Raw genomic sequence first — 22,500 nt, 5'->3', positions numbered from 1 at the left:
TAATAAATCTAAAGTGCTCTCTCCTGGTCCAGTAGTCCATCACGCTGTTAAAACAGGTGGGCCATATTCTTGGCCAGACACCCCCCACCCCCATCCCGCTTCCTGTCTGTCCTCTAAGCTGTGCGGCGTCCTTGTCGGCGTGATGTGATTGGACTAACAATAGTCCCCTTATGATGAGGCAAAAGTACTGGGACACCCAGGAAGGGAATTGGGGGGAAATATTTATTTGTTGTCCTCTTTTGCAGCGTCCTTACATCTCTTTTTTTTTGGGTCACACTTTATACATTTTTCTTCTTAAACTTGCTGTAAGTCCTTTTATGTTTTGTGTGAACGCATATTTACTCGTCTGTTTGTCGTAGTGCAATTATGGAACGGTTCTAAGCACGACTAATACTTCAAAAACGTTGCAAAAACATTTTCTTTATTGAACGTACACATTCACACGTTATCATCAGGACGAGGGATGTCAAGTCAACATGTTTCTCAATGTACTTAACATCACAAAACATGGCTTTTATTTATTTCATCTGTGGTGTTTTAATGGTTTGAAAGCATGAGGCTTTCATTGTCTGCTGGTTTGTTCGTCTGGAGCTTCATTTGTGTCTTAAACGCTAAAGATTTTTGGACAATGAATTTGTGTAGCGGAATTTTTATTTTGTAAACATCAAATTATGCTGAGTTTTAATAAAGAAAAAAATTGTGGGGAAAATTTGTGTTTTTAAATTCAATGTGTAAAAATTCAGTGCTTCAAAACTTACCTCAATGGCTGTTTCTGAGACAGGATTGATTGCTTTAGTCTTAATTTACCGGAAATGAGTGTTGAGTTTTGAAGCAACGAATATTTCTACACTGATTTTTTATGCACTAAGTTTTTATACATACATTTTTTGCATTGAATTTTTATATACACTGAATATGTACTAACACTTCTTTTTTTTACACAATATACTGTATTTTTCTACACTGAATTTTCATACATTTAATTTTTTTTATTCAGATTTTTTTATACATACATTTTTTCTACACTGAATTTTAAAACACCAAATTTTGACAAACTGAATTTTCAAACACATATTTTGCTCACAATTTTTTATTTTATGAAATTGTCAACATGTTTTGATGTAAAAAAAAAAAAAAAAAAAAAAAAAAATCAGTTCACAAAATTCAAACGCAAAAAATTCAAACGTGTCCCAAAAAATCTTGTGCATTAAAGACGCACGTTAACCTCCTTATGGATGTTAAGATTCAAAAGGAAAACTGCAAAAATAAGAATAATTTGTGTGAACATTCTGGAAATGTTTACAAAATTGGATGCTTTTCATTAGAATGAATGAAAAGTAGATAATGATAAGAAAAACAGTTTTATGGTACTTTTAATGAACAAAAATGGTAGTGTTGAATAAAAGACATGTTTTGTTATGCACGTACCATGAATTGATTAACGTGGACCCCGACTTAAACAAGTTGAAAAACCATTTAGTGGTCAATTGTACGGAATATGTACTGTTCTGTGCAATCTACTAATAAAATGTTCAATCAATCATGTAGCATTAATTAATGTATGCATAATGCACAATAGATCAATTATCTGGATTGGAAATTGTTTAAAATATGTCTTTCAATCAGGATTGTGCTCCAAAATGAACTAAGTCAATATATTTTACAAAACCATAAATTATTTAAAATTGATGATATTTCCATTTAATTCTCATGGAAAATCTCTTGCTCTGTAATAGACTTGCCTATTGTAGTACCCATGTGGACCAGAGGGGGTGGTAGTGAGCTGGTGTCGTTACATGCTGTTGTACAAATGAAGTTGTTTCTTTAAATAAAACAAAAAAAACAGCAAATATGTACGTTGTGAACACCTCATCACGTGACTAGAGAAGTGTTTTTCTTCTCCGTGTGTCGCAGCAGACATGTTCTTACTTTGTTTCCTATTTACGAACTGGTTACAACCACAACGACAAAGCTGACCTAATACTGACCGTACGCTGAGGACTAAAATGGCAGATTTGTCCTTGCTCTCCTTTAAGGACCAAATCCTAAGCGGCAGGAGAGTTTGGACTGACGGGACAAACCACAGCACACTCGATGCAGAGATGGTCACATGTTCTCCACACCGTCCTCCCTTTTGGGGCAAATGTTCCATCAGGTTCCAAAGAGAGTCTCCTCACTCAAATGTTCTCTTTGTAAATCTTTTTTTTTTTTTTTTTCTTGCTCTGTTGTGCCAGCAAACAAACGGTGGTCCATCTTTCAGGTCCTATGAGAGCTGGAAAGTTGAAGGTGTCCAAGGGAAGACCAGCGCCAGGAGAAGACTTGAGGCTCGCAGTTTTCCCGTGGAGCTTCTCGCCCCCGCGCTGGAGTCGCCCATCTGATGGTAACGAAAACATGGAGTACAGTAACCCCCATCGCACATGATGATAATGACACAATATTTCTTATTCTAGTCCTTCTGAAAAACAGAAGAATCCAGCAGAAATCTGCAGGTGGTTTTCAAACTGGATGAAAGGCATTGGTAAGATTTTCTTCTTGTTGTACCACTTTGCGCCACAGGGGGTGACAGTGAGTCAGGAGCATCAATATGGGCGTGGAATATTTGTTTTAGGTGTTTTAATTAGTGTGATGGAATTATGTTTTAATTAGGGGTGTGGGGAAAAATCGATTCTCATGTAGTGCGATTCAGAATCAATTCTCGTTCTTAAAAAAATCTATATTTTATATATATATATATATATTTTTATCAATCCAATAAAACAATACACAGCAATACCATAACAATGCAATCCAATTCCAAAACCAAACCTGACCCAGCAACACTCAGAACTGCAATAAACAGAGCAATTGAGAGGAGACACAAACACGACACAGAACAAACCAAAAGTAGTGAAACGAAAATGAATATTATCAACAACAGTATCAATATTAGTTATAATTTCAGCATAGCAGTGATTAAAAATCCCTCACTGACATTATCATTAGACATTTATAAAAATAATAAAAAAGAACAATAGTGTCACAGTGGCTTACACTTGCATCGCATCTCATAAGCTTGACAACACACTGTGTCCAATGTTTCCACAAAGATAAAATAAGTCATATTTTTGGTTTGTTTTATAGTTTAAACAAATTTACATTATTGCAATCAGTTAATAAAACATTGTCCTTTATGATTATAAAAGCTTTTAAAAAAAAATCTACTACTCTGCTAGCATGTCAGCAGACTGGGGTAGATCCTGCTGAAATCTTATGTATTGAATAAATACAGAATCGTTTTGAATAGGAAAAATATCGTTTTTGAATTGAGAATCGCGTTGAATCGAAAAAAATCGATATATAATCGAATCGCGACCCCAAGAATCCATATTGAATCGAATCGTGGGACACCCAAATATTCGCAGCCCTAGTTTTAATACTTAAATTTTTGGGAAAATTATTATTATTAGGTGTAGTGCACGGGATAAAAATAGCTACATTTTAAACTCCAGTTAAACTATAATGTTCAATAATTAAATGTAATTATTGTATTTGTTACAGCAAAAAAGTTACAAAATATATTTAAAATAATGCATACTGCGATGAGGTGGCGACTTGTCCAGGGTGTACACCGCCTTCTGCCCGATTGTAGCTGAGACAGGCACCAGCGCCCCTCCCGTGACCCCAAAGGGGAATAAGCGGTAGGAAATGGATGGATGGGGCAATAATGCATAAAAAAAAAACATTATAATTATTAATTTTATTATTATTGTTTTTAAGGTTTTTTCATTTGCATGACATAATTGTTATGTTTTAATACTATTGATAATATGTCATAATATTATTAGGTTTAGTGTACAGCAGTGGTCCCCAATCTTTTAGGAGCTGCGGACCGGTCAACTCTTGATAATTTTTCTTTTTTCTTTTATGAAAATGGGAGTTTTTTTGTGTTGGTGCACTAATTCTAAGTGTATCTCGTGTTCTTTATGTTGATTTCATAAATATATATATATATATATATATATTTTTTAAATATCACGGTTGTGTTGGATCCATTATGGATTGAACTTTCAGAGTATCATGTTAGACCCGCTCGACATCCATTGCTTTCGGTTCCCCTAGAGGTGGGCGGGTTTGCCCACATATGCGGTCCTCTCCAAGGTTTCTCATAGTCATCATTGTCACCGACGTCCCACTGGGAAGTGAGTTTTCCTTGCCCTTATGTGGGCTCTACCGAGGATGTCGTGGTTTTTACAGCCCTTTGAGACACTAGTGATTTAGGGTTATATAAATAATCATTGATTGATTGATATATATTTTTTTTATTTAAAAAAATATATATATATATTCTGCGGCCCGGTGGTTGGGAACCACTGGTGTATAGGATAAAACTAGCTTCATTTTTAAATATAGTTACGGAAAAATGTTCCATAAACAAAATTATTTTGTTACTGGAAGAAAAACTAATTCTCAAATATTTTGAAATAAATAAATAAATAAAATAAAAATGCAAAAATAATGAAATAATGCTGCATGTGCATCATTTTGTTATTTTTATTTCCATTTGCGTGACATAATTGTCGTGTTTTAATACTTTAATATTAGGGAAAGAATATATTAAGTTTAGTGTATGGGGTAAAAATAGCTAAATTTTAAACTCCAGTTAAACTAAAAGTGTTCAATAACAAAATGTCATTACTTTATTTGTTACTGCCCAAAAATTACAGAATTCCTTGATCAATATATTTTTAAAAAAAATAAAGCAATAACAATGAAACATGTGGACATCATGTGAAACATTATTATTAATAATTGTATTGTTATTGTTTTTAAGGTTATTTCATTTGCGTGACATAATTATGTTTTAGTACTATTAATAATATATAATAAAATTAGGTTTAGTGTATGAGATAAAACTAGCTGCATTTTTAAATATTGTTACAGAAAAATGTTCCAAAAACTAAATTTATTTGGTACTGAAAAACGTAAAAAGTGTCGCATGTGCATTAATGTGTTTGTCAAGTGGAAGATTATGATTTATTGTTTATTATTTTAGGTCTTTTCTTTTGCGTGACATAATTGTCATGTTTTAATACTTTTATGTTTGGGAAAAAATATTAGTGTTTAGTGTATGGGATAAAAATAGCAACATTTTTAAATCTAGTTACACTAACATGTTCAAAATACATTTCATTCCTTTGTTTGTTACTAAAAAATTTTTTTTTTTAATGTTTTTAAATATTTTGAAAAAAAGAAGCAATAATAATGAAATAGTGCATCGATGTGGAGATTAAATTTTTATTTTTTAGGTTTTTATTTTTTTTAGAGTTGCATGACAGAACTGTTATGTTTTAAAACATTGTTTGTGGAAAAAACATTGAAGTAGTTATTTTAGTGTATGGAATAAAACTAGATGCATTTTGGAATCTAGCTTCATTATGAATGTTTCAATATCAAAATAAATAAAAAATACATTAAAACATTTTCGCGCTAAAATGTTTTTTTTTTTTTAAATCTACATTTTTGAGAAGGTAATCTAACTAATTTCATACAAACATAATTTTATAAATATTTCTATACTACTTTTACACATGGATATGTATCGTCCAACTTGTTGTTGTTGTTTTTTTACTTAAATATATGCAGAGATGTTAAAAATGTCACAAATGTAGAAACTGGGCTGAAGATGTATTTAAAAAATGCACAAGAATTATGCAAATAAAAACTTGGTCAAAAGAAAACACAACATGAGTGTTCTTGGCTGGTCCAGCAATATAAGGACAGCTAAAGAAGGTGCTGCCAAGAAAACACTCATCTCGACAAGCCAGTGTTGGTTGGATGCTGTCAAGTATTCACATAGTGTTGCTTTAAGGTGAGAATCTTACTCAGCACAGAGCAGAAATATTAACTTATTGTTGCTTTAAATGATTTAAGGTGAGAATCTTACCGCAGACACACAGCAGAAATATTTACTTTTTGTAGAGTTAAATCACAATGAAGTACTTTATCTTTTTTTCTTTTTCTATTTTGACAGAAAAAAAGAAATGTACTGCATGCAGTTATATATCTTTTAAACTTAATCTATATAATATGCAACAGGTATTATATTATCATACATTCGAAACATTTTTTGGTAAACACATACATAAATACATAAATACATAAATATCTACTTAGCCTTATGATTTCAAAGCAAGTTATCCATCAAATTGTACCCTGTAAACATGTCAATATATATATTTTTTAAACAGCTCAGTCATCAGAATATTACCGTAAGAAAAAAACTGTGGAACCATTTTTACATTTACAGTAATACACTGTGAAAACAGCAACCATATTTTTTGATGCAAAAAACTGTCAGATCAATCACCAGAATTTTACAGTAAAATAGAGCGTGACCATTTTACTGTACATTTTATGGTAAAAGTCTGCTATTTTTTGACCAACTCGTCCTGTTTGGAGGAAGAAGAGTACTGAGTTGCATCCCAAGAACACCACACCTACTGTGAAGCATGGGGGTGGAAACATCATGCTTTGGGGCTGTTTTTCTGCTAAGGGGACAGGATGATTGATCCGTGTTAAGGAAAGAATGAATGGGGCCATGTATCGCGACATTTTGAGCCAAAACCTTCTTCCATCAGTGAGAGCTTTGAATGGTTGACGAAATACTTATTTTCCACCATAATTTACAAATAAATTCTTTAAAATTCCTAAAATGCGAATTCCTGGATTCTTTTTTCACACTCTGTCTCAGAATGTGAAATTTTTTCGCCCCACTATATATATATATATATATATATTTATTTATATATATATATATATATATATATACACACACACACATATATATATACACACACACACATATATATATATACACACACACATATATATATACACACACACACATATATATATACACACACACACATATATATATATACACACACACATATATATATACACACACACACATATATATATACACACACACACATATATATATATATACACACACAGCCCAGCCAGATTTTTAACCCAATGCGGCCCCCTATTTTAGTTCATTTAAATTTTATGGAATGAGCTTTATGTATATATTATATGCTTAGAATAATTATGAGGTACACTTTGTAATTAGTATATTTGTCTGAATCATTTGATAATGTATTATTTTATACTGCTTCAATACAGTGAAGATTACGTAACTGTTTAATTGCATATATGGTGGAAGGATCTGTGTGGTAAGATGGTTTTGGACACAATGTATTGTGGGTAATGGCAGTCAGGTATGGTGTATTGAGCCACACTGTTCTTTGACCTCACTCTTACTTTTTCTAACTCTTTAGTACTGTAACAAACTCGCTTTATTTTGACATTCATTTGTTCCCACATCGTTACTGATTTACGTTTTTTGAAGGATCACCGTATTTCCTTGAATTGCCTCCGGGGCGCTAATTAATTTAAAACCTCTTCTCACTCCTGCGCTTACCAAGGGCATGCGGTAAAAGTAAGCATGCGCGAATTATTTTAAAACCTCTTCTCACTCCTGCGCTTACCAAAGGCATGCGGTAAAAGTAAGCAAGCATGCGCTAATTATTTTAAAACCTCTTCTCACTCCGGCACTTACCAAAGGTATGAAGCAAAAATTTGAGTGTGATGTAAGCTTGGACATTAAATCTTAATCTTCTTCCCTTTATGCGATTTCAAATTACCGGTATTGAAATCAGCCTCCTCCATTTTGAAAATGATGACAGGGGAAGTGTCACTCGTCACGTCACGAGTTTGACCAGGCGGTAATACTAAGCATGTGCTAAATATTTTGGGAAGCGAGTTTGACCCGGCAGTAATTCAAGGCAGGCACATACTATATGCCCTGCGGCAATTCAAGGAAATACGGTAAGTTGATAGGCAAATAATACAAAACGAAGAGGAGCGTCTGGAGTTGTGTTTGTTGTTGCCGCAGCAAGCGGAGCAGGAGAAAGTAGAGGAGCATCAAGCTAAGGCTTCATTAGGAATCTACATCTGGTTTAAGGGAAGAATCTTACCGCACACACAGAGCAGAAATATTGACTTAATGTTGCTTTAAATGATTAAAGGAGAGAATCTTACCGCACACAGAGCAGGATCTTCTGAGCGGTTTGACAGCAGTTTTTGGGCCTAGAAGAAGAAAGTAGATACATTTGCGGCGTGACGCTGGAATAAACACACGTAGTGAGCACACGCGGAAACCTTTCCCACATATTTTTTTTCATCTGCAGGTAAAAATAAGCATGCAGGCGCAGACTCGCAGATGTTCGCCGTGATAACGAAGCCGTGGTCACACCTTGCCTCATAAGGACTTTCTAGGAAAGCCAGCGTGATGAATTGCTCTCCAGGTGGTCTTTCCTGTGAGGGAACATTTCATCCACAATAAATCATGTCGTCGCTATTAAAAGCTAAGTTGATACATTGTCTGCTTTACTGATATCATCTTACTTTCAAGAAGATATACAGTAGTGCTGCTGCGGCGTTTATTTTCTGACCATTGTCACGATCTTCTTCTCCAAAGCAATTTCACATCATTTGTGCCTCAAAATCAATGTGGTTCTTGCCCTTGAATGGACAAAACCGAAACATTTTCAAATCAATAGACCAATGACAGCCATTCCTGAATCAACAGCTAGAAAAGCAAGTTTTTTTTTTGTTTGGAAGGGTAATAACTTTAAAAATCAATAGGGATCTTCGTCAGCTCAGTGAAATAACACCTGAAATCGAAGACCGTTAACAAAAACTAATAGCAAATTGGTTCCGTTTTTGACAATTTTCACAATCACTAAAAAAGAAGAAACAACAATAGGAATCTTTCTGCACTCGTCACCTTTCTACATAAAGCTAAACAGATTGAAGCTCAGTTGATTTGTGACTTTGGTTGTTTACATATTCAAAATTAATAGGATTCTTGCTCCAACAATGAGTGCACTTGTGCAGCAGATTTTTTATTTTAAAAAAAATAATGCTAATTCGATTTTTGACCTTGATTTCCTCAGTTATCCTTGTTAAAAATCCACAGGGTTCTTACTCGCACCTAGAAAAAAGATCATCAGAAAGTTTGCAGAGGACTACTCCACAAAAACAAAAGTGTGCTGGTTTGTCTGAACTAGCTCAGTCCTCATTGGTTGCCTGTACACTATAAAAAATCAGTAGAAGTATTGCACTGGCCTTAAACATCAGCGGACAGTGTTCAATAACAGATCAAAGACAGTTTGTCAAACAGATGTTTGATCTGTTAGCATTGGTCAAGATCAACAGGGTTCTTGCTTCAAGAAAACCCGACAGAAAGCTTATAAATACATGACTTGAGGAGTCTTGCATTATTACCGTGGCGAGTTCAGTAATCTTTGTGTGTCATATCGTTAAAAATCAACAGGGTTCTTGCTCTGACCTTGAACAAATAAAGATGCCAGAAAGCTTGGAGGAATATCAGTGTAAAAAATGTGACAAGTAAGGGGAAAAAACACAATATATTGTTCAAAATCGATAGGGTTCTTGCTCAAAGGAAACCCGACTGTCTGAACGTTTGTGAAATATATTTTTGCTGTGGCTAGCTCATTAATCTTGTGTCATATATTGTTAAAAACCAACAGGATTCCTGCTCTGACCTAGAAATAAAACGCCAGAAAGCTTGAAAAAGACACTTTGTAACAATGTGACCTTTAGAGAGTGAAGAGACTTCTTTTGAAGAAAATATGAAAAAAAATCCTCAAAACCAACAGGATTCTTGCGCTACCCTAGAAAAAAAACGACGACAGAATACTTGAAAAAGACATGTTCAAAGGAAAAACGACTTTCTGAACGTTTGTGAAATGTATTTTTACTGTGGCTAGCTCATTGATCCTGTCTCATATTTTGTTCAAAACCAACAGGATTCTTGCTCTGACTTAAAAACAAATCAAAGCCAGAAAGCTTGAAAAAGACACGTAACAATGTGAGCTTTAGAGAGTGAAACAGCTTGTTTTGAAGAAACTAAGAAAAAAAACTCAACCATTCATGTTTTTGTTCAAAACCAACAGGATTCTTGCTCTGACCTAGAAAAGAACAACGGCAGAAAGTTTGAAAAAGACACGTAACCATGTGACCTTTTGAGAGCGAAGAAACTTGTTTTGAAGAAACGAAGAAAGAAAACCCTAAACCATCTATGTTTTGTTCATAACTAACAGGATTCTTGCTTGAGCAAAAACCGATGCCAGAAAGCTTGGAGGAAGATCTGTGTAACGTTTGACGAGTAAGGGGAAGAAAGTTTATTTGCTATCATATATTGTTCAAAATCAATACGGTTCTTGCACAAAGAAAACCTGTCAGAAATCTTAGAAATAAATGGGAATTTTTGTCAAATGTATTTTTACTGTCAAGCTCAGTGAACCTGTGTCATGTATTGTTCAAAACTAACATGGTTCTTGCTCTGAAGAAAAAAATCAATCCCAGAAAGCGTGAAGACAACTTGACCTCTGACCTTTTAGAGCCCAAAATGTACATATGTGCTGCCTTGTTTGAACTCGCTCAGTCCTCCTTGCACACTATATATATATATATATATATATATATATATATACACAAACCCGGTTTCCATATGAGTTGGGAAATTGTGTTAGATGTAAATATAAACGGAATACAACGATTTGCAAATCATTTTCAACCCATATTCAGTTGAATGCACTACAGAGATAACATATTTGATGTTCAAACTCATAAACTTTATTCTTTTTTGCAAATAATAATTAACTTAGAATTTCATGGCTCCAACATGTGCCAAAGTAGTTGGGAAAGGGCATGTTCACCACTGTGTTACAACACCTTTTCTTTTAACAACACTCAATAAACGTTTGGGAACTGAGGAAAGTAATTGTTGAAGCTTTGAAAGTGGAATTCTTTCTCATTCTTGTTTTATGTAGAGATTTAGTCGTTCAACAGTCCAGGATCTCCGCTGTCGTTTTTTATGCTTCATAATGCATCACACATTTTTGATGGGAGACATGTCTGGACTGCAGGCGGGCCAGGAAAGTACCCAAAACCACGCTGTTGTAACACGTGGCTTGGCATTGTCTTGCTGAAATAAGCAGGGGTGTTCATGATAACGTTGCTTGGATGACAACATATGTTGCTCCAAAACCTGTATGGACCATTCAGCATTAATGGTGCCTTCACAGATGTGTAAGTTACCCATGCCTTGGGCACTAATGCACCCCCATACCATCACAGATGCTGGCTTTTGAACTTTGCGCATATAAAAATCCGAATGGTTATTTTCCTCTTTGTTCCGGAGGTGGTGTCCACCGTTTCCGAATATAATTTAAAATGTGGACTCGCCAGACCACAGAACACTTTTCCACTTTGTATCCGTCCATTTTAGATGAGCTTGGGCCCAGCGAAGCCAGCAGCGTTCCTTGGTGTTGTTGATAAATGGGTTTTGCCTTGCATAGCAGAGTTTTAACTTGCACTTACAGATGTAGCAACAAATTGTAGTTACTGACAGTGGTTTTATGAAGTGTTCCTGAACCCATGTGGTGATATCCTTTACACGCTGATGTCGGTTTTTGGTGCAGTACAACCTGAGGGAGCAAAGGTCCGTAATATCATCGCTTACGTGCAGTCATTTCTCCAGATTCTCTGAACCTTTTGATGATTTTACGGACGTAGATGGTAAAATCCCTAAATTCCTTGCAATAGCTCGTTGAGAAATGTTGTTCTAAAACTGTTCGACAATTTGCTTACAAATTGGTGACCCTCGCCCCATCCTTGTTTGTGAATTACTTAGCATTTCATGGAAGCTGTTTTTATACCTAATCGTGGCACCCACCTGTTTCCAATTAGCCTGCACACCTGTGGGATGTTCCAAATAAGTGTTGGATGAGCATTTCTCAACTTTATCAGTATTTATTGCCACCTTTCCTAACTTCTTTGTCACGTGTTGCTGGCATCAAATTCTAGAGTTGTTGATAATTTGCAAAAAAAAAATTTTTTATTAGTTTGAACATCAAATATGTTGTCTTTGCAGCATATTCAACTGAAAATGGGTTGAAAATGATTTGCAAATCATTGTATTCCGTTTATATTTACATCTAACACAATTTCCCAACTCATATGGAAACGGGGTTTGTATATATATATATATATATACTGTATATATATATATCTATATCACTGACCATATATATAACCACACTAACCCAGAAGGTCTCTCAGCCCCGGGGCCTTGTCCTGTCGTTACCGTAGCAACCAATTAGCTTGGACGTGACAGGTTTTTGGCAAGCGTGTGGGTGCCCAGGAGCTGACTCAAAACCAACTGTGATCTTGTCAAGGTGACAAACAGCTGTGATAGAAGTTGGACCGCAGCTTCCTGCTCTCTCTCTCTCTGTCTCTGTGTGTGTCTCAGCAGGTACCTGCAAGGTGCCACAGATGTCATAGGAGGCATGGCCGGCCACATCCAGTCTTCCCAGGTCGCTCAGCACGTCCACCGCCCGGACGCTTCCGTCTCTCCCCCCGCGGGTGGCACCCGGCTCCCCCATGGTGGGCGCGATGGGAGGCTGGGGCTGCCACACGCCGACATCGGTGCCGTTGCCGAAAGCCTGGATGGCGTTCCCTGCAGGAAGTCCAACTATTGTGAGTGACACTTCCTCCAGAATAGTTTGTCCCCCCAAAACTTAATATACTGCTTTCCGCCACTAGGGGGCATAGTAGCGCCATATCTGCAATTACGGAAAAATGACAACTTATTTTATCGAAATACACATTTTACTCAATTTTCCGGATAAAGCCAAAAACGTTTTTTATTCAACCAAAATTCCAATTGAATTATTTTAACGTCAACCATATGCTGCTTAGATCCACTAGGGGGCAGAGTTGCAATATATCTGGCTATATGTACAATAGGCCCCTGCCACCCTGAACGGGACAAGCGGTATAAAATGGATGGATGGATGGGCACATTTTGTTGACAAAATGTTAATTTTACAAAATCGTCTTTATCCAAACAAATCTACAAAACACCAGCCCACACGTGTTACAGCCAGAAAGCATGCTTTTTTAAACGGTATATCTGATTCAGTTATTCTTACGTCAACCTTAAACTGCTTTCAGCCACCAGGGGGCAAAGTGGCAAAATATCTGGCAATAGGTGAAATAGGCTTTTTTTTTTTTTTTTAGCAAAATATTGATTTTACAAAATCGTCATTTTCTGAATAAAGCTACAAAACGCCAGCCCACACGCTTTACAGCCATTAAGCGTGTTCTTTTAAACGAAAAATCTAATTCAATTATTCTTATGGCAACCTTAAACTGCTTTCAGCCACTAGGGGGCATATTTGCACTATATCTGGCAATAGGTGAAATAGGCACATTTTTTTTAGCAAAATAATGATTTTACAAAATCATCCTTTTCCGAACAAATTTACAAAATGCCAACCCACATGTTTTACAGCCACTAAGTGTGTTCTTTTAAACGAAATATTTAATTCTATTATTCTTATGTCAACTTTAAACTGCTTTCACCCACAAGGGGATAAAGTTGCACCATATCTGGCAATAGGTGAAATAGGCACTTTTTTTTTAGCGAAGTTGGATTTTACAAAGTCGTCTTTTCCAAATAAAACCACAAAATGTCGACTTTGCACTTCTTCTAGCCACTAGGTCTATTTTTATTTCACCAAACCTCCAATTGAATTATTCTTATATCAACCTTATGCTGCTTCCATCCACTAGGGGGCATAGTTGCACCATATCTGGCCCAATGTGAAATAGGCACATTTTGTTGAGAAAATGTTGATTTTACAAAATCGTCTTTTTCCGAACAAATCTACAAAACGCCAACCCACGCATTTTACAGCCATAAAGGGTGTTCTTTTAAACGAAAAATCTAATTCAATTATTCTTATGGCAACCTTAAGCTGCTTTCAGCCACTAGGGGGCAAAGTTGCACTATATCTGGCAATAGGTGAAATAGGCCCATTTTTTAGCAAAATAATGATTTTACAAAGTCGTCTTTTCCAAATAAAACCACTAAAATGCAAACTTTGCACTTCTTATAGCCGCTAGGTCTATTTTCCATCTATTCATCCATTTTCTACCGCTTGTCCCTTTTGGGTTCGCGGGTGGTGCTGGAGCCTATCTCAGCTATTTCACCAAAATTCCAATTGAATTATTCTAACGTCAACCTTATGCTGCTTACATCCACTAGGGGGCATAGCTGCACCATATCTGGCAATATGTGAAATAGGCACATTTTGTTCTGCGATGAGGTGGCGACTTGTCCAGGGTGTACGCTGCCTTCTGGCCAAATGCAGCTGAGATAGGCTCCAGCGACCCCAAACGGGACAAGCGGTAGAAAATGGATGGATGGATGGGCACATTTTGTTAACAAAATGTTAATTTTACAAAATCGTTTTTAATCCGAACATATCTACAAAACACCAGCCCACACGTGTTACAGCCAGAAAGCGTGTTCTTTTAAACGAAAAATCTGATTCAGTTATTCTTATGTCAACCTTAAACTGCTTTCAGCCACCAGGGGGCAAAGAGGCAAAATATCTGGCAATAGGTGAAATAGGCACTTTTTTTTTAGCAAAATAAGGATTTTACAAAATCGTCCTTTTCCGAATAAAACTACAAAACGCCAGCCCACATGTTTCACAGCCATAAAGCGTGTTCTTTTAAACAAAAAAAATCTGATTCAATTATTCTTCTGGCAAGCTTATACTGCTTTCAGCTACTAGGGGGCATAGTTGCACAATATCTGGCAATATGTGATATAGGCACATTTTGTTGACAAAATGGTAATTTTACAAAATTGTCTTTATCCAAACAAATCTACAAAACGCCAACCCACACATTTTACAGCCATAAAGTGTGGTCTTTAAACGAAAAATCTAGTTCAATTATTCTTGTGTCAACCTCACACTGCATTCAGCCACTTGGAGGCAAAGTTGCAGCATATCTGGCAATAGGCACATTATTTTTTAGCAAAATATTAATTTTACAAAATCTGCTTTTTTGAAACATCCATCCATCCATTTCTACCGCTTATTCCCTTTGGGGTCGCGGTGGGGCGCTGGTGCCTATCTCAGCTACAATCGGGCGGACAAGTCGCCACCTCATCAACACAAAACACCAATTTTACACTTTTTACACAAAAGGTCTATTTTTCAACCACTAGGGGGCATAGTTGCACTATATCTGCACATTTTATAACAAAATAACATTTTTGCAAAATTGTCTTTTTCCGAATACAGCCACAAAACGCCAACTTTACACTTTTTACAGCCAATAAATGTGTTTTTTTTTAAACAAAAATTCCAATTGAATTATTCTAATGTTAATCTTATAGTGCCAACAACTACTAAAGGGCATAGTTTAAACATTTTGGCAATAGGTAAATAAGCACCGTTTTCCACAAAATCTTTATTTTACTAAATCAACTTTTTCCTAACCATTTAACAGCCAATAAATGTTTTTTTTTATTTATTTTTTATAACTCAAATTCAATTATTTGTTCTTATATCAACCTTATACTACTTGCACCATATCTGGCGATAGGTAAAATACATTTTTTACAAATACAAATTTTACAAAATCGTGTTTTTCGGCAAAAAGCCACAAAATGTCAGCTTTCCGCTTCCTATAGGCACAAGTTGTTTGTTTTTTTTAACAGAAATTCCAATTAAAGTGAACCAACCTTATACATCTTAAATGTTGTCGTATCTGCGGCTAGCTATAAAGAACCTGAGTTTCCACAATATAAAATGTTTCTTCTTAAAAACAAACCAAACTGTCCCTGTTCTGCTCACAACCACACGGGGGCGTGTTAACTACGATTTGCCCACGTTTCCATAAAAAAAAATGTTTTATTTTTTTTTAAATTTGCGTTCCATGTGCAAAAACTTACGTAAGCATCGGTTGTTGGTGAAAATCTCTGCAAATTTCTCGCACTCGGGCTTGCTGTTCCCACTGCTGCTGCAGTCGCACCACGGCGACAGGCTGATGCTAAGGGAACGCATGTAATTCGGCGTCATCACTGTACCTGCGGAAATTCAAGGAAATTACATTTTTAATAACAATTCTTGAACGTACACAGTGTATAAAGATGGACTCAAAGTCTCCTGTCCGATATTTTTTTGTGCGCAGGACTACGTTCCCAATTTTATTCCGATTGTGTTCAAATGTTGTGTGTTTGTAACAGAATGTAAGATTCCGACATACGCCCAAAATGGTACCTCCATGTTTCATTTTGAGGAAGTTATCAGTAGTTCTTCTCAAACAAGACTTACTTATAGGAATGTAACTGGTGATCCATTATCATGTCATTTTATGTCATAAAAAGTTGTCTTTATTTATTCTTATTTTCTAGATAAACATTTATAAAGTCAATATTTGAGTGTGTGTGCAGGACACAGGTCACAGTTTTTTTGGGGCCTTGTTCAAATTGTTTGTTGTTTAATTATTTCCAAAAGGTCAGACAAAGACAAAATCGTACAAAAACCGAATCAATTTTTCTTATCAGAAATAATGTAATACAGCAAGTTCATTCCAGACAGCCAGAAATATTAGCACAAAACCCATTTTACAGGCAATAACTCTAGTTTTACATGCAAAACACAATGCAAAATACATATAAATGACAAATTGATAAAGAAAAAACGGGTGTCGTTTGTTACGTGTAATGTTTTGCGATACGAAAACTGAGACAATACACAAAATCTAAGGCAATATTTTGGTGAAAATTTGAACAGGGGCGTGGAAATGGAGGCGAAAGTGGGCTTTTGTAAAGTTTGAAGATTTTTTTCTGTCATTGCAATATGTATGATGAAAAAACTATTTCGCAATTGTTACGATAAAATAAAAAAATATAGCTGTGAAAATTCAATTATACTTTGCTTAAATCCAATTAAGAATGCAAAATGGTTTTGGAGCAAGTATGAGGCGATAGATGAAAGGTAAAAATATAATACATCTATTTGTGGCAGCAGAGGAGAAAGTTATGTACAAGTTTCACTTTGGCATCTCGTTGCCAATAACTGTGGTGCATTCAAGGACCCTCCATTCAAGTTAAAAACAGAGGCATCACTTGGTTTTAAAAATGGGGATGCTCAACCCCAGGAGATGCATTAATAATAATAAAATCATAATAATGTATTGTTATAATTTGTATTATCCCCTAATAAATATTTGTAATCAAGATAGTATCTACTTTACACGCTGACATAAAGCAGATTAATGGTAATTGGGATTTGTTATATATTGTATATATTATATAATAATATAATATAAAATTATAATATAATATATAATACGTAAATATTACATATATATTATACTTTATATTGCTACTATTGTACATTTTTAGTCTACTTTATATCTTTTGTATTCATCCTCTTTTTGTGCCCTTGTGTGCATTATCCTTTCCATCCTTACCCTTTCCATCCTTTGTAACTGAGCTACTGTGTGAAACAATTTTCCCTTGTGGATCAATAAAGTTTGTCTAAGTCTAAAGGAAAACTTGACATATTGAAAATCTTATGTAAGTGAATAATGACAGTTTTTTTAAAATGTTACTCGTCACTTTATATTATATTTGGTGGCAATTTTGTAAAACAAAACAATTTTCTAAACCAAATTATTCATTGATCTAGATGTGTTCTAGATATGTTAATCCTGTCTTTTAAAGTAAAAAGCCTAATTAAGGTTTTTGCATGTGTTTTTCAAAAGCTAGTTTCTACCACGTTCCTGCAAATAATTAGTTTTTTAGTGCATGTCAACATAAATGTGCGTGTATGCGGCGGAGATGTTGGAATGGGGATAATTGGGGACGTCTTGTGTATGGGGACCCAGAATTTGGTGCTACGCCCCTGCTTATGACTGCTTGAAACCTCACCATGGGAATAACTATCTTTCTATTTGATGCCATTTTTTCCTATTTCAGTTATTGACACCCGACATCGAAAGTTGACTGTTTTGTTGAACAATGAACGGTCAATTACGAGGTGTCATAAAACACTGTTGTTTTCCACAGAAAGGTTTGTGAAGTAAAATAATTCCTAGCGGGATACATACAGGTTTCAACCAACAACTCACCGATGAGTCCCGAGTAGGAGAGCAGGCAATCGGCGTAGTTCTCCCTCAGACATCCCGATATCGAGTGACTTTCTGGCTGACAGTTGCTAATAAAATCTGCCAGTCGGGACCTGACAACAAATGGCGTTGAAATAATGACACACAGCAGGAAAATGTACATATTTCCTGAGAACCACGTGCCACTGAACTAGCTGTACACTCACAACAATGCAAGCCTTCTCAAAAATACTGACAAATATTTGGCCATCGCCATAATTGTTGTTGTTTCTGAAATGTTTAAACTTATTAAATCCTCCTGAGTCCCAGCGTCCACTGCAGTAGAGGTTTGTGTTTTTCCTCAAAATGTGTAACCCTAAAGAGGATCCATCCATCCATTTTCTACCGCTTAATCCCTTTTTTGGGGTCGCGGGGGGCACTGGCGCCTATCTCAGCTACGATCGGGCGGAAGGCGGGGTACACACAACTTAATTGTTTAACTTTACTAATACTTTTGACAAAACATCATTCATCACATGGTCATTCATCAACAATCATATAATTACACAACACAGCTGTAACAGAATGATATCAGCATACATCGCGATGGACACGTAATCGATGACGATAAAATAATACATTCCATTACATGTTACAAAGCCCGTTTCCATATAAATTGGGAAATTGTGTTAAATGTAAATATAAACTGAATACAATGATTTGCAAATAATTTTCAACCCATATTCAGTTGATTATGCTACAAAGAAAACATATTTGAAGTTGAAACTGGTAAACATTTTTTTTTTTTGCAAATAATCATTAACTTTAGAATTTAATGCCAGCAACACGTGACAAAGAAGTTGGGAAAGGTGGCAATAAATACTGATAAAGTTGAGGAATGCTCTTTAAACACTTATATGGAACATCCCACAGGTGTGCAGGCTAATTGGGAACAGGTGGGTGCCATGATTGGGTATAGAAGCAGCATCCCAAAAAATGCTAAGTAATTCACATACAAGGATGGGGCGAGGGTCACCAATTTGTAAGCAAATTGTCAAACAGTTTTAGAACAACATTTCTTAACGAGCTATTGCAAGGAATTTAGGGATTTTACCATCTACGGTCCGTAAAATCATCCAAAAGTTCAGAGAATCTGGAGAAATCACTGCGCGTAAGCGATGATATTACGGACCTTTGACCCCTCAGGCGGTACTGCATCAAAAACCGACATCAGTGTGTAAAGGATATCACCACATGGGCTCAGGAACACTTCATAAAACCACTGTCAGTAACTACAGTTGGTCGCTACATCTGTAAGTGCAAGTTAAAACTCTACTATGCATAGCGAAAGCCATTTATCAACAACACCCAGGAACGCCGCCGGCTACGTTGGGCCCAAGATCAACTAAGATGGACTGATGCAAAGAGTAAAGTGTTCTGTGGTCAGAAGAGTCCACATTTCAAATTATATTAGGAAACTGTGGACGTGGTGTCCTCCAGAACAAAGAGGAAAACAACCATCCGGATTGTTATAGGCGTAAAGTTCAAAAGCCAGCATCTGTGATGGTATGGGGGTGTATTACTGCCCAAGGCATGGGTAACTTACACATCTGTGAAGGCACCATTAATGTTGAAAGGTCCATACAGGTTTTGGAGCAACATATGTTGTCATCCACGCAACGTTATCATGGACGTCCCTGCTTATTTCAGCAAAACAATGCCAAGCCACGTGTTACAACAGCGTGGCTCGTAAGTAAAAGAGTGCGGGTACTTTCCTGGCCCGCCTGCACTCCCATCGAAAATTTGTGGCCCGTTATGAAGTGTAAAATACGACAGTAGAGACCCCGGACTGTTAAACGACTAAAGCTCTACATAAAACAAGAATGGGAAGGAATTCCACTTTCAAAGCTTCAACAATTAGTTTCCTCAGTTCCCAAACGTTTATTGAGTGTTGTTAAAAGAAAATGTGATGTAACACAGTGGTGAACATGCCCTTTCCCAACTACTTTGGCACGTGTTGTGGCCATGAAATTCTAAGCTAATTATTATTTGCAAAAAAAAAATAAAGTTAATGAGTTTGAACATAAAATATGTTGTCTTTGTAGTGCATTCAACTGAATACGGGTTAAAAAAGGATTTGCAAATCATTGTATTCCGTTTATATTTACATCTAACACAATTTCCCAACTCATATGGAAACGGGGTTTGTATAAGAGGTTTGAGTAGACCGGGGGTTTGCAGCCTTTATCAGTCCTGGCAATGCTTAAAAACTAGGATAAATATTGTACATATTACATATTGTTATGAACGTGTATGTTACTCCATTATATAAAGATTTGCAGTGTGTATACAAAACGTTGATGGAGGGTTTTAAAGTTGTTTTGGAGGGCTTTGAAGGCTACAACAGTAATTCCCATTAGCCGCATATTGCAAGCGTTTTTTTATCATCTTTAAAATCCTTAAGAAAAATAGACGTGTGTTCTTGTCTCTCATTATAATTGTGAACTATAGGCGAAATTACAAAAAAAGTGCCGTTCCCCTTTAAGAATGAATAAAGTTTGATTATACAAAGTAAGTGTTTTAATTGAGGATAGATAGTACTGCTTCAACACCAATACAAAAAGATAAACGCTCCAAAAAATGTATATATCAAAGCTTTTTAGTCCCACAATATCATAACATTTTTATGACTGGTAATTATTCTCTTTTTGTTCTTGTTCTTTTAATGTACACACTGTATTAAACATTAGAACATATGAATTTAAGCTCATAAAAGAAAAAACTAAACCTCCAAAGGCCTCCATACCTTAACTGGTGTATTTTTAACATTTCTCCTAATTGCTACCTGCTTTTTTACATGTCCTATAATTTATCCCGATGAATTTAATTGTTCTGACCTGAGCACTTCTCTGTTCAAATACGATAACTCCGATCCGTGGGGGAGGGACACACAATGGCGCGGCGGTGATAGCTGCAGTTTAAAAAGCACACAACCTAGCAATTTTCTTTCCATTAACACAGCGAGCGTTCTGTTTTCTTCATGTAAGGACAGTATTTATCTCCTCTTGAATAGACAAAGAGAATTAAATGCTTTCTCCAAAAAATGTGCCGCTAACTCGGCTAAAGTCGGCCATTTCTCGCCAACTTTGTGAACTCACCTGCAGATGTAGTTGGTCTTGCAGGCGTTCTGCAGAGATAAACAGTTGGGCTTGTCCTTGTCCTCGTAGGAGCAGACGGGCACGATGGTTTGACGGCGGCGTTCGGCGCACGCCGTCTGATCGCCGGCCGGGCAGGAGCAGAACAACATGCCGTAGCTGTATTTATTGGGAACCTATGTCGGGAAATAAAGGGTATGGCGTTGAGGCCTCTTGGCATTAAAGAGAGACGCATCTCCATTACCTTGTCAAAGAATTGTCTCAAGGCCTTTTGACATTTGCGCTTGTTGCAAACCTCCGACGCCGACACTCTGTTGGTGCACGGGTTGATGTAGGCCGAGCGGTACTTCTTGCATGTGTCGTTAAGGTTGCACGCCTTCGCCGCATTCAGACAGTTGTTCTCCTTGGTGGACGCTGGCTCCGCTGAGGGACACATTGACCACCCAAATCACTTAGAGAAGCCACAGGATTAATACCTTGCCACTTTTGCTCGGCGGAATTCACAGGAAATAATATCCAACCCATCAGTCAATGGGGAAAAAAACATGGAAATTACTCTGGAATGAATAGTAATTAAAAAAAAAAAAGATATGTATTCAGAGTTGTGCAATATTGACGATATACAATTGAAATTACTCCAATATGGCCAAGAGTAGAGCTTTTAATAAGTCGTATCGTGACAATACATTTTGATGACACATTCTAGCTATGGCTCGCAAATTTGATAGCGAAAAGCAAACGGCTGCATCCTCAACACAATTTAGCTTCCTTATAAATTGAAATAAATAAAAAAATGACATGGGAGTAACAAAAAAAATACAAATTTGTAAAGTAATCATAATTAGTTATATATATAAAAAAATGTTAGTTACCGTATATGCACAAAAGATTTACACCTTATGGACAGCCACTGGTTGCTAGGCGGAATTCACAATCAAATCCAACCCATCAGCCAATAGACAAAAAGGGCTAATGCGATTTAGATGACAACACGCTGACATACTTACTCTTATGCATATAATTTTGGGAAAAAAAGAAAAGAAAATGAACTGAAAATGTGTGAACATTTAAATATAATGGCAAAATGTAATAGAATAATAACTAATATCGTGTAAGTATGTTGTCTGTCTATCTGTGTTGGCCCTGTGATGAGGTGGCGACTTGTCCAGGGTGTACCCCGCCTTCCGCTCGATTGTAGCTGAGATAGGCGCCAGCACCCCCAAAAGGGAATAAGCGGTAGAAAAAGGATGGATGGATCGTGTAAGTATTAGTTCATTTATTATTATCCAATTAA

The 22,500-nt window shown here is 36.2% G+C and overlaps 1 protein-coding gene across 1 annotated transcript in view; it reads right to left on the bottom strand.

The window, feature by feature from the left end:
* Nucleotides 1-646: 646 nt before the first annotated feature.
* gfra1b (gdnf family receptor alpha 1b) overlaps nucleotides 647-22,500 on the bottom strand; it is a 42,589-nt gene continuing 20,735 nt past the window's right edge. Inside the window, exons 4-10 of the mRNA XM_061909598.1 lie at nucleotides 21,451-21,629; nucleotides 21,210-21,382; nucleotides 18,076-18,185; nucleotides 15,890-16,024; nucleotides 12,393-12,592; nucleotides 8,086-8,133; nucleotides 647-2,374 (exon numbers count right to left, since the gene is read on the bottom strand). Coding sequence (XP_061765582.1) covers nucleotides 2,264-2,374; nucleotides 8,086-8,133; nucleotides 12,393-12,592; nucleotides 15,890-16,024; nucleotides 18,076-18,185; nucleotides 21,210-21,382; nucleotides 21,451-21,629 — 956 coding nt within the window. The 3' untranslated portion in view covers nucleotides 647-2,263. The remainder of the gene's footprint in view (nucleotides 2,375-8,085; nucleotides 8,134-12,392; nucleotides 12,593-15,889; nucleotides 16,025-18,075; nucleotides 18,186-21,209; nucleotides 21,383-21,450; nucleotides 21,630-22,500) is intronic.

Source organism: Nerophis ophidion, linkage group LG08, assembly GCF_033978795.1.
Source record: "Nerophis ophidion isolate RoL-2023_Sa linkage group LG08, RoL_Noph_v1.0, whole genome shotgun sequence".
NCBI lineage: Eukaryota > Metazoa > Chordata > Actinopteri > Syngnathiformes > Syngnathidae > Nerophis > Nerophis ophidion.
Note: the sequence above shows the minus strand (reverse complement) of the source record. Positions and strands in the feature narration are given on the sequence as shown.